At 44.4% G+C, this 13,387-nt stretch overlaps 1 protein-coding gene across 1 annotated transcript in view; it reads right to left on the bottom strand.

Moving 5' to 3' along the window:
• The window catches only part of FNDC1 (fibronectin type III domain containing 1), a 103,131-nt gene that overhangs the window by 8,552 nt on the left and 81,192 nt on the right, over positions 1-13,387 (bottom strand). The window contains exons 15-19 of the mRNA XM_081829254.1: positions 12,879-12,947; positions 10,951-11,094; positions 8,676-8,906; positions 7,116-7,224; positions 2,186-2,265 (exon numbers count right to left, since the gene is read on the bottom strand). Coding sequence (XP_081685380.1) covers positions 2,186-2,265; positions 7,116-7,224; positions 8,676-8,906; positions 10,951-11,094; positions 12,879-12,947 — 633 coding nt within the window. The remainder of the gene's footprint in view (positions 1-2,185; positions 2,266-7,115; positions 7,225-8,675; positions 8,907-10,950; positions 11,095-12,878; positions 12,948-13,387) is intronic.

Genomic DNA, 13,387 nt, shown 5'->3' with positions numbered 1-13,387 from the left:
AAAACTAATGATGTATTGTATGGTGACTAACATAACATAATAAAATTAAAAAAAAAAACCCAAAACCCATTCCACTTAAAGAAAAAAAAAAAAGGAGGGCACGTACTGCATGGAGCACTGGGTGTTATACGAAAACAATGGATCATGGATCACCACATCAAAAGCTCAATGATGAACTGTATGGTGACTAACATAATAAAATTTAAAAATAAATAAATCTTTTAAAAAAAAGAAAATATGGAACTAGCTTTTAAGGAATTCTGTTTTAGAAAAAGTTCATTTTTATAAAATAATTCTCTCTTTTTTTTTTGAAAAATTATCATGGAGTAAAACTACTCTTTTATGGTAAATATCCTGTGAGTTTCAACACATGCACTGATTCACGGAACCCTACTACAATCAGGATACAGAATATTTCCATCACCCCAAATCTCCCTTGAGCTGCTCCTTTGTACAGACCATTCACTCACTCCCACAGAAGAGCGACCTACTGTTAGCTGTAAGTGTAAACGCTCATTTTGCTCTCCTACTCTTAAGTTTCAATAGTCCGCTGAAACAATCTCAAATGCTCCAGGCTGGAGGGGAGGGGAGGGGAGGGGGGGGACATATAGAACAACAGCGCAACACAAACAACATGGAAAGCTGACCCCTTGCTGCAGCCCGTGCTGACATAATGCGTTTACTTCGTGTATTTTTATGTTTGGCAATTACCTGATAATTTTCCTGTTGCTCAACAGCAGGGTTGTGAAAAGTGCAGGAGAAACTTGAACAAACTGACTGAATAAAGTGAAGATGGCCAGAGCAAATAATTGTCAAATTTCAAGTAATTGTCGAATTGTCAACTTTTGACAACTGTCAATTGTCAGATGCATGAGGATCTCCAGGGAGCTGATGGTAAAAGAGGTCTGCATGGGGGGGCCCTGGAATGCTGTCACTCACCCTTTGGAGGCCACAAAAGGATAAGGTGGGAGCATGGTGAGGCTCTTCTTGGGAGGGGGATAGCAGAGAGCCGTATTTTTCAATTTATACTGCGGTCTCAGAAATTACATTTATATTTCTATTCTCAGATTTGGGGCCAATTTCTTAAAGCTTTCTAGATTTGAATTTTTTTTTTCTACAGACTTTTATCATGTTAATTCTGATAGTCGCCAAAGGTCCATTCTCTTTTTAGGAAATGTAGCCATGAACATAGACACGTCCCCTACTTTAGCAAATTAACCCTTGAAAATGGTTTTCTTTGACTTTCTTAATTACTAATGAGGAACACATTTTTTAAATGAAAACACTTTTGAGGTCCTTTGCCAACATTTCCAATATGAAGCATATTCTCACAAAAGATTTTATTTTTTTTCCCACTTATTGTGATTCAGTAGATTTCAAAGCATCACACTTAAAAATATCTTCCAATGATCAATATTCTGGGATCAAGCTATATGTGGGAAATAATCTAACCAAACAGAAGGTAGAGCAAGGTTAGTGCGCAGCTGGTTCAGCCCGACCTCTGAAGGTGGCTTGGCTTAGAGGCATAGGGACCAGCTCCCAGTGTGGTTTCCTGTGTGGAAAGGCTGTTCACCCAGGACTGTCCCCATGGCCAGCTCTGGGCACACTGGTCAGACCACGACCACAGGAGCATCTTACAGAGGGCTAGAGAGCTCTGTATACCAGCATCCCCCAGAGCAGGGCCATCCTCCGAGTAACACTGCTTGTAAGATTGGGTAATATTCCAATTAAACTCTCCGTATTAGGACATCTTTGTCTCCTAGTGAAAGAACCACCTTGGAGACCTGACTAATTGGAAGAAGCGAATACCTCTGAGGCCACATGGCATTTATGCTCTTCAGCTGTTTTTAATAAAAAAAATTAGCTCTGCAACTAAATCTTTTACAGAGAGATTCAAACTTATCTTTCCCACATGGTTGAAAACTAGATTTTTTCCTTTCATTGGAATGTGACCTTTCCACTTCCCAGGCAGCTCCAATGAAGATTACTTTTTAAATTTTATTATCCAGATTTTAACACAGCACAAAGAAAATGATATTTATTTTATAAAGTGATATCCAATATGAACTCACTAAATAGAAAAATAAGGACTTTACTTCTTCAGTTTTTATTCTATTGTAGTCATGATTCCAAATTATTTGTCTTTGAGAAAAGGCAAAAAATGAGAATGTGAAGTCGCAGATACCTGATTCTGTAACAAATGAGACCGAAGGGCTGATGGGTCCGTAGCCATGTGGATTTTTGGCTTGAACTTTAAAATAATACCTGAAATTGGAAGAAAACATTTTTTTGAAAGAGAAGCTTGTTTAATTTCTGTATAATAAGACAGATTCCCAAACTACTGAGCACTTACTCTGTGGCAGGGTTTGAGTGTTATTTTGTAACAAATGCATACATCGCTGCTATTCATATTTTTTTCTGAACTTCCGCATTTTCCAATAACTTTTCAAAATAATACAATTCACAGCATTGACTCACATGGCTGATGGCATCAGAAGGAGCATATTGGGCAAAGAAGTCACGTAGAGAGCGTATGTTCCTTAGGGCATCACGGCTGCGTGGCCCCATGTGGATGGATGCCTCTCTCATCCTGCTCTCATCCCACCAGAGTTCCACAGCTCAAGCGGGAGAAACTGGAGCAGCAAAACACTTACAGAGCAAAATTCAAACTTAACCTAATTCTTATCACTGGACTCCGTCTGAAAAAGCAGGCTGTTTGACCCAGTAATGATGCAACTCATTGTTGGCGGAAGGAAGGCGAGCCAGTCCCGAGGTTGGCCTCCTCAGTGAAATGAACATGACAATGATGTCTTGGGCGCATGACAAGTGCTATGGTTGGCTCTGGAGCTTTAAAAGTCACTGAGTTTCGAGCTTCTGTGCCTCCAGGAAAGAGAAGCAAGTCCAAGAAGGGGAAGCGGAAAAGACCGGGAGAGGTTTTGCTGTCAGATTTATCCTTGTCTTGGAACAGAGAATGTACTTGTTTGTCTAGAGGGAGACTGAGAGGCTGAGTGGGTGGGGAGTCCCCAAACATCTTGCTCTGTGCTCTTAGGAGATACAGGACAAAAGGGGTGGTTAAGTAATATTAGAGACCAACACCGCAGCTGTGACCCACTATATGCACGGTTAATCTTCGTGTTTCCTTTACCTCTGGGACACCGGACATTATCTGTGCTCTCAAAGCCCTGAGCTACTCACAGGTGAAGAAAAGGGTAAGAAACCCCTGTCAGGGGTGGCTCTCTGCCATTTCAGAGAGTTCCTAACAAGTCTTTTCCTATGTCCGTCTTGGGACACAGGTTCTATGCACTAATTAAAATGCACTAAATTTTCAAAAAGGTGGATTATTTATTCGGAGGGCAAAGGCATATGTCTGTTACACCACTGTCCTGGGGCCAAGCCTCCGGAGCTCCTGAGATCACCCAAGGGAGCCTCAGGCTTCACAGTTACACAGAAATATTTGACTTTGGGTTTGATTAAACAGAGAGCAAAGAAATTTGGTAAATTTAGTCTTCTTTTCAGCCTTTCAAGAGTCATTCACATCTCATTTAGAAGAGAATCCTTTTTAAATTTCATTTTTAAAAAAGATATGCACAATTAAGAACATATGCGTTTCCAAATAATTCGCTCAGCAGTCCGTGTTTTCCCAATTATGCATACTTTTATTCAGTGGTTATGGAGTTATTTAAGGCAAAATTCTGCAGGCAGTGGGCTTGGCATACATCAATGATACTGGTCAAACTTTACAGATACTTTTTTTTTTTTTCCTTAAAAAGGGAAATCAAAACCTAAGGAATGATACATCCTCAGAGGCTACATGAGACGTTTCTGCTGAGCGTTTCTTAAGCCATTGCTCAACTGGTCCTGACACCAGTTCCCAAGGTCCACAGAGGGAATCACGGCTCTACAATTGTGGAGAGGGTACAGGATGCCCGACCGGTCTGATTCCTTCGCTGTATCAATTCTGTCTCCCCACTGAAACCCAAGTGTTCCTCCTCATCTACTTTCTCTGTTCACACAGAGATCTTGAGTTTTGAATGTCAGGAGATGGTTATGTAAGATGAAGGTGTATTCATTCTTTCAGCAGGTATGAAGGAGTGCCCCCAATTCCTTCTATACGTACTTGGTGTTTGCTCTGCACCAGGCACCAGGTTATGCACTGAGGGTAGAACGGGGGTTCGGAGCAGGAGTGGATGGACGTGGTCAGGGAGGTGGGCTATAAAATACAGAGGAACCGTCCTCACAGAGCTCACAGTTTGGTAGAGACAGCTTGTTTAGCAAAAGCATAAATATAATCACCAATCCATACCCTGAGGGAGACCGTTGGAGTTCCTCTGTCCTCCAACGAAGCCCACACGACCCAATTCCAAAGACATAATTCCATTTGAACCTCACCTACTGTGTCAAAGCAAATTTAAATACATGAAGCTGAAAAACACGAAATTATGGGGGAAAGTAAGGTTCCCATTTTCCAAACCACATTAAACTTCTTCTAGAAACTAAAATACAGATGCCATACTCTGAATAGTATCTGCCTCACCCAAGTAACAAGGGCAATCCATGCCTTTCCTTCTCACATAAGCTCTTGCACCTTCTTTTGAATAACCCCCCACAGTCTCAATCTTTGTGCTTTGAAGTATGGATGAAATATGCAGATTCCAGAAAGTGGTCTGGGACTGAGTTGGGTGAACAAGGTGGGCCATGTCCATTTAAGTCAAACACAAGATTGGGTTATAAAGAACCAAAGCTGGTGTCTGACATTCTGGTTCATCTTGAGGGGACTGACTTCTTGTGTCTCCCACAGACACTTGGAGGTAGGTTCCTGAGAAGCCCCGAGGACGGTGCTAACAACAGGGACACACAGCCTCTGTGGGAGAAGGACCTGGACCACTAACGTGGGCCCTCCGGAGATGCTCTGTATCAGTGTAAAGCAGGGAAACAATGAGCACCCTTCCACCAGGCTGTTGACAGGGGTTTTGAGGAAATCTGTGTAGAGGAGCCCCAAGTGTTCTGTGCCCCCGTCAGCGCCCTCCATCAGAAGCAGGAATAATCGACAGGCATCCCAGAGAAAAGGCTAGAGTAGCACCTTGCTGTTTCCAGCCTGGCTATCAGGGCACTAAATGTAGGTGGAGGGTAGGAGAGAAGCCACAAGGGACTCCCAAGGCCCTCTGGGACCAGCCTGTCCAGGCTCCCGCCATCCTGGCCTCCTTTCCTTCCTAGAACACACCATGCTGTTAGACATCCTTTCTGCCCAGAACAACTTGGCCTCACCCCACCCACCTTCTTCAAGTTCACAGCTGCTTATCTATTTCCCCAGGGAAGCTCACCTGACTACCCCACACCTCCCCACAAGCTCAGGAAAAAGGTCTCCCTCAGGGTATGGATTGGTGATTATATTTATGCTTTTGCTAAACAAGCTGTCTCTACCAAACTGTGAGCTCTGTGAGGACAGTTCCTCTGTATTTTATAGTCCACCTCCCCGACCACATCGACCCACTCTTGCTCCAAACCCCCGTTCTACCCTCAGTGCATAACCTGGTGCCTGGTGCAGAGCAAACACCAAGTACGTATAGAAGGAATTGGGGGCACTCCTTCATACCTGCTGAAAGAATGAATACACCTTCATCTTACATAACCATCTCCTGACACTCAAAACTCAAGATCGGCCTGGCAGCAAAAGTTGTAGAAAGGACATTGGCCAGAAGGGTAGGGGGGGTGGTCAGGAGACGGGGATTCAAGTTCCACTACAAGGAGCCATGCAGCAAAACCTCTCCTGTGCCTCTTTCAGCTTTGGGATGCTGAGGCTGTGCTGGGGAAGTACCGTCACTCTGCACACGGTGAAGAAAACTGGGTGTCGACTCCACTGTCTTAAATGTGTTGTTTTTGTTTGCTTTAATTAATCCATCTTTCCTCACGATTAGGGAAACATAAAGAAAAGTGCTTTCTCAGTTTCCTGTTTCGCTCCTTGCTTTTTATTTGCCAAATCCTCAAATTGATAATGGTTTGTGGACATTTAGCTCAGATGAGCCCACACGGAACCTCCAATGCCCTGAGGAAAGTTCTCAGCCAGTTCAGAAGTACCCAGGGCTATTAACTAGTTTCTATGCCCTTTCGGCACATTTCTGTTTAAGGAGAGTATTTTGTTTCAACCTTCTCCATGTTCCTCCAACTATACAGGAAATGAGAGTCAGGCCACAGACACGCCATTTCGAGCTCTTTGCTCCATAAATATGGGGCTTGATGTGACCTTGGGGTGCTGCACTCATTTGCACGGGCATGAAAGAGACAATCATTATTTATTCAAGAGTCCAGCAGGCCCCCTGGAAGGCTGGAATTGGCCACGGTGGGAATGCTCACACTACAGAAAATGGTAAGCACCATAAACCAGGGACTTTTTTTTTCCCCCAGAGAGCTGGTTTACACGCACACCATGCTTGACCCTCACGTGCTTTGCCCATTTTCACCGGAAAGCTCTCCTGATGATCATTACTATCAAAACCAGATAGCGTGAAAGAGGAAATGCACACTCACTCTCTTTGTAACTGTGGGAACAAGGTTTGTAGATTTCACACGAAGCATCACAAACTCTGGCTCCCAGACAGGCCTCTGGCCAGCCAAGCACCGCCCAGCTTAGCAAGACATGTTTGTAACCTTATCAATGTGTCAAATGCATCCTTCTAAATGGTCTGAACTTCCACATCATAGAATGTGAGCACCAGTTAACTAATATGTTTAGCAACTGCTGCCCCATTAATGTCACATATGAAGGTTGTGCTGCCTATTGCCACCACCTGGATGTCTGCACATGGATCCAAGTCCCTTTCAACAAACAGAACAACCTTTCTTTCCCCAGAGGCAGGTACCGTTTAGTCTCTGGAAAATTGGTAACAAAATATAAACACAACAGACTAACAACTATAATAGAAACAGTAATTTCCTCTAAGAGAAATATAATGACATATGGTGGGTATTCATTGATATTCTATGAAAAGTAAACAGAGACTACAAAAGAAATCATAAAACCTTTTCATTGATCTTTTCACTTTCAACCTGAGGCTATCTGTGACCACACACACAGGTTTCTCTCTCTCTCTCTCTCTTTAATGACTGACACATCATACCTTGTGTTTGGCTTCAGGTTCTCAATGGGCAAATGAGTTATTGAGGAAGCTTGAGTGGACCACTTGTTCCTAATGAAGTCTTCATAGGATGCACTGTAAACCAGGTAACCTGCAAGAGGAGATAGAGAAGGACCCACTGAGCATCAAGGAACCACATCACCCAAGAGGCATGCCCGATGGAGGAGGATGGGGAGGAGGCCATGGCCCAGAGGCATTGCCATCTGAGGGAAAAGTTCAAGAACGGGACCAAGCTGCATGTTGTGTCTGGGTATAACATTGGTACCTTCTTGTGAATTCAGATGTGGATAACAAAATTAAACACACTTCTTGACAACTACTGGTTCCCTACCTCTCTTCCTTCTCTTTATCTCCCACATTTCCTCAGAACTAATCACCTTGCCCAACCTTGACAGCACAGAGTAAAAGACGACAGAAGAAAAAGCAGTGACCTCCACACAAGTATTTAAGAATTTCCTGGCAGAGATATATACAACTGTCCTTACATGAAACAACAAAACTGTTGATGGTGAGTGCTGTGCGTGTGTGTGTGTGTGTGTGTGTGCACGTGCATGCACTCGCACACGTGTGTGGGACTGAAAGACCCCAGACTCGCAGTGGTCTCTTCACCCAGTTGGTGAAGGCTCTCCTTTGATTGCTAGTTGTTGAAGATCTGTGCCTGCCCTTGACCTCGATGTCTAGGGACAGTAGTCAGGCAACTCCTTCTGCCTTTTCTGCTATGAATGGACCCCAGTGGGCCCTGACACCTGCCCAGCCTTCAAGGAGGCCTCAGAAGGCCAAGTGAAGTCATGGCTCAGGGTATCCTCTACAGTCTCCTATGTTATACACAAAGGAAGAGAACATCCGTCAGGTATTTCCCATGAGCCAAACATTCCAAACGCATTCAACCAAGTTTTATTTTGATTAATTCTCCTGCTCCTAGTATGTAAGCATCACTATCCCCATTTTGACACATGAGAAAACTGAGTCTTAGAGAGACGTTAAAGCATGAGATGAAGCTAAAGAAGCACGGAGCAGAGAAAATATTCAGTGCCCTTAGGTCATGCAGGTTTTTGCTTTTCATTCTAAAAGAAAGGGAAAATCATTACAGGGTGGCACAATCAGACTGCCTTCAATGCCTCCCTCTGGTGCAGTGTGAAATGGGTCAGGTATGGGGGGGTGTGGATCGGGTGGCCCAGCCAGCCGGCTACTGTAATATCCAAATGACAGGTGGCAACAGCCCAAGTTAACTTGGTAGTTAATGGAGAGAAATGGATGGGTTCATGAGAAACCTGGAAGGTAAAATTGATAGGATTCAGTGATGAATTGAATATGGTGGGGGAAATTAAAGAAGATTTGAAGACAATCCCATGCTTACAGAAGTGAGTTGGGGAGTGCGGTCATTCTCTGAGATAGGAAATGCAGATGAGCAGGTTTGGGAATCAGAAGAGTCATGAGTTTGATTTTGGATATGCTGAGTCTGAGATGCTTTGGAGACATCCTGGGACCGATATTTTCCACCCACAGATCAAAGAGAACTCTGAGCATCTGCCTTGGACACACCTGTTACCACATCTCCTGGGGTGGCTTTGTCCCAGTCTACAATGACAAATGAGTGGCAGCCTTCCATAGCGACCACAGTGATGTTGCGGGGGGGGTGCTGAGGAGGCAGGTCACTCTTCCTCATGTCGTTTGGAATGATTTCATCCAGGCTATCCACTTGAAAGTGATCCAGAGCATCAGTCAGAGAACATGGGGCTGATGGGTCTTTACTTAGGTATGTCACATAAGGAGCTGGAAAAGAAGACAGCCAGCCAATTGTATTGTTAAAGCTTTCTCTAGAGGCAAAAACATAATGTTTACTCCATGGAGCAGACCTACCATTCAGTCCTTCCCTGCTAGACAGAGGCTCCAGTGCCATCAGCCCGATGCTAAACCCAGAAACACATCCTTAGCTCTCCTTAATGGATCCACACATCTTCCAATCTAGTAGTTTCAAAAGATCCTGTTGCCCCATCAACATCAATGACTATGTCTTCAAAGTAATTCTGAAAGACCCCCAAACTATAATTCAATGTAGTATAAGTCTGTGGCATTCTGCCATTTGTATGCCCAGACATTTGGAAAGGTATGAATCGGGCCTAGCTGACACTTAACTAGAGCTCTCTCGGCACCGTTCACTCCTTAGACTGTCTTGGAACCAGAAAAAAAAAAAAAATACCCCGATCAGGATATACAACTTCTAGCCTTCAGTCCTGGGTGGCCTTCCCTAGAGCTTCAGAGATACCCATAACCATCAGGGATATTTACACAAGGCCAGGCCTGAACAGCCTTTACAACATTACTGCTAAGTACAATACAGCTACTCACATTTACAGACAGGTTCAAGGTTTTCTATACACATTATCTCAGTGGATACAAGCCCTGGGAATAAAGCAGGACATGGACTGATATCCCATGTTCCAGCTGAGCCTACTGATGCTGAGAGGGCCCATGAAGCTCAGGTCAAACAGGAGACTCTACCTCCAGCCCACACCTCTTTATTATATATGCTCTGTAAGAAAATAGAAATGTCAAGGAATTGGAGCTGGGGCCTCATACATGCAAGATTCTCAAGTGCTTTCAAGTAACAATTTCTATTACTTTCTAAATATTCCATTGCATCTTTTGGTACAGGTTCTCATTCTTGGTGGGACTAAAAGCAATTTTTAGACTCTCTATTTTCCAATAATTTGTATAAAACGAGGCCTTGAGAGCCTGTCGATGGATCTAATCAGGAAGTTCTGGAGAGTAATCTACTATGCTTTGTAGAGTTACAGACATAGGAAAATAGCCGGACAATAGTAAGCCTTTCAATCTTGAGAAGAGTTCTGTGGAACAGCAAACGATAGTGATGAAAGCATTTTCATTCCTGTCAGGGAGCCACACAGAGGACAACCAGAACATTCAGCAAATTCAGCCAGCCTGCTTAATGCCAGGGGCCAGCATTAGCGCTTGCCTCAGGAATGCTACCTCAAATTAATATTCTTGTTCTTCAAGCACATGAGATTTAGACACTCAATACGACATCTCGGCTGGCAAGCGCCGTTCTCTGCTTATGGCAGAACATTTGTTTTGGAAACAGAAAAGTGTTATATTAGTTTAAGCTTTTGCCTGTCTCCACTTGGTAATATTTTTTTCCACTCCATAATACTAATCTAACGGTCTCGTTAGTGAAGTTCATTAAGGGCATGGGAAAAGAAGACTCCCAAAGGGAGTGAAGCACAGTTTAGCGAAATAGAATTTCCTCTTGAAATGGTTTAATAACTGAGAAAGAAGAGTCAAGTAAAATTCTAGGATCCCCAGTCCCCGAGGCTAATGAAAATTACAGGAAACAATGGAAGAACCCAGCTCTGGTTCCGTGGGACCATAAGAAGCACCAGCAGCTCAATTCGGTAAACTGCTCATCTTTGAGGAAGAACTTAACAATGTATAGGTGAGGCTCAGTGGAAGCCCCATCTTGGAAAAGTTGCTAAAACAAAAACAGTCATGTTCTCTGGTCCTGAAGACGTTTACAAGTGTTCCTTACCCTTGGTCTATACGAGGCAGCCTCTCAGAGCTCTATTTGGTTGGATACCAAACGGTCTCCCGCACAACCCCCTCCGCTGACTCCTGCAGAAAGCAAGCTAATGTGCCTTCAAGCAGGACTGACTCAGAGTCACTCCAAATGGAAACTTCGCTCCGGGAAAACTTCTGCTCCAAATGCGCTGCCTCAGCCAGGCCAAGAAATTAGTTACGCTCTTCCTCAAAGAAAAAAGTTAAAAACCCACGTTTCTCCAATTAAGGAAGTTCTATTTACCAACAAATCGTTTCTTTCCAGCCAGATCCAACTCTTCTTCAGGAAAGGAGCTAATGGAGCCTTCTGGCGGGATGACCTCAGACACCACAGCCGTAGTGGAAGGCCTGGTGGTAGCTGGTGGCCTCGAGGTCTCAAATTCATAATCTGAAATGATATGAAGGCTTTGCACTGGGCCCTTCCAGAAAAGGGGCACCATGTACGGCCAACATTCAACCCAAGATTAAAGCACACACACACACACACACACACAGCCAAAATAAATGCTGTGCTTGAATGTAATTTGGTCCCAATGAAACAGTATTCCTCCTACCTCAGTCCCCTCAGAAAAGCAGCTGCAGAAAAAAGAAAGGAAGAGGAAAAGGAAACACCTATGAGCAGAAAAATGAGATTTTACAATCAGAGCTGGACAGAACCTTAGAATTCATCCAGTTTTGCATGTTCCTGTTACTGACAGGCTCTGCCTAATTTTCTCCTTTAGAGCCATAAAAGATTCACATCGGAAAATAAACTTGATTTTTAAAAAAAATTTACCTTCTGTGTATGGGCTTCTTTTCTGGGGAGGGGGTGGGATGAATCCTATTAAAAAAACTAACCCTTAACATTTAAAAAAGAAGACTCTGCTCCCTTTCAACCGCTCAAAGATAATACGAAAATAAGAAAGGAGCTTATATTTTCAAAGGTGCTAAGAAACTTTTCTTTTTCTTCTGACATCTGTTGTTTTTCTTTTAAGTCAGGTTTTTCTTAAACTGTGGGATGAAACCAATGTATCAAACTTTACTATAACTGCATCAAAGGTGACATTATTCTCACATCGGTGTTTTGAGGCCACTGGAGCTGCAGGTTAACAGCAGAAAGGAAGCACAAAAGGGAGAATATCCTGAGTATCAAAGACCAGCCCCGCGGTGGGGACAAGATGCCCCCAGGAAAACTGCAGAGGCAATTTATAAAACCCATAGAACCATCACAGGGTGGCTCCAGATTCTACCTAAGGCATATTGCATTCTTTTTTTTTTTTTTAAGATTTTTAAAATTTATTTGACAGAGGGAAACAGTGAGAGAGGGAACACAAGCAGGGAGAGTGGGAGAGGGAGAAGCAGTCTTCCCGCCGATCAGGGAGCCCGATGTAGGGCTCGACCCCAAGACCCTTGGGACCATGACCTGAGCCAAAGGCAGACGCTTAACGACTGAGCCACCCAGGCACCCCAGCATATTGCATTCTTAATCTTATAAGCTTATTCCTGCTTGAAAAGATTCTGTGATAAAAACACTTACATAGCACTGCATTTCTTTCTTTCTTTCTTTTTTTTTTTTTTTTAGAGAGAAAGTGAGAGAACATGGGCATGCGCACCAGCAGGTAAGGGTGGTGGTGGGGTGCAGGGGGAGGGGCAGAGGGAGAGAGAGAGAATCTCAAGCAGGCTCCACGCCCAGTGCAGAGCCTGAGGCGGGGCTCAATCTCAAAACCCAGAGATCATGACCTGAGCCCAAATGAAGAGTTGGATGCTCAACTGACTGAGTCATCCAGGAGCCCCCATAGCACTGCATTTTCTTACATAATTAGAAAAGGAGAGAAAAGAGAACAATGAGAGGAGCCAACAGAGGAAGTGGAGTTGTGGGTTGAACCAAGCCTGTTCACAAATGGCAGTGGAAGTGGAGGCCCAGACAAGCAGCTCCAGAGTTCTGGGGGGCGGGGAGAGAATGGGGGGCACAGAGGCTTGTCTGGAGGCTGTATTCACATATGAAGCCCACTCTTTTCCCTTGGATCAAATATGTACTGGGCACTAACTTGGAAGCTGGCGTACAACCACCTTCCTTGAGCACTGCCATGCAGCCCAGAGTTCTGAGGGAAACTCGGAAAATTGAGATCATCCACCTAGTAATTAAAGTGAGAGAAACTGTCCAAATCCAAACTGTGTAAAATCAGCTGGTACCTTCGTCATAGATAACGTACGCCTCTTCCGTGGGTATTGCGGTATCAGTCTCCAGTCCTGAGAATTCATCTAGTGAAGAAAGAGGAGAGAAAGGTTTCCTCTCAGCAGCTGGGACCCGTGCCCTGGGCATGGTATTCAGTCCCCACCATTCTTCCACAGAGGTCAGTCACCAGGCCAGGGCCGCCCAGCCTTCTCAGAAGGAAGAGCATTAGAATCCAGACACGAAACCCAGACTTCCTCTCCTTTACATTCAGGGAAGGGCACTCAGAACATCCCCTGGGGGTCAGAAGAAAGCCACCTCCCCCAGCACACCCACTCTCTGGCACAAAGTGCCTTCTGACCTCCCCTCTGCACACAGTGCCCACTCACCCACCAGCCCAGGCAGCTCTCAGAAGGCTGCAGGAAGGGCCCAGGTCCAGCAGGTCACAGGCCTGAGAACACACATTCTCGGAAAGCAGGAAGGTGGGAGACTGCTGCTCAGGGTGGGGACAAAAATCCCCCCAACTGCA

The sequence above is a fragment of the Leptonychotes weddellii genome, chromosome 8, assembly GCF_054177405.1.
Source record: "Leptonychotes weddellii isolate Sample4059 chromosome 8, ASM5417740v2, whole genome shotgun sequence".
Classification (NCBI taxonomy): Eukaryota; Metazoa; Chordata; class Mammalia; order Carnivora; family Phocidae; genus Leptonychotes; species Leptonychotes weddellii.
The sequence above is the reverse complement of the archived record's forward strand: the minus strand, read 5'-3'. Positions and strand labels throughout refer to the sequence as shown.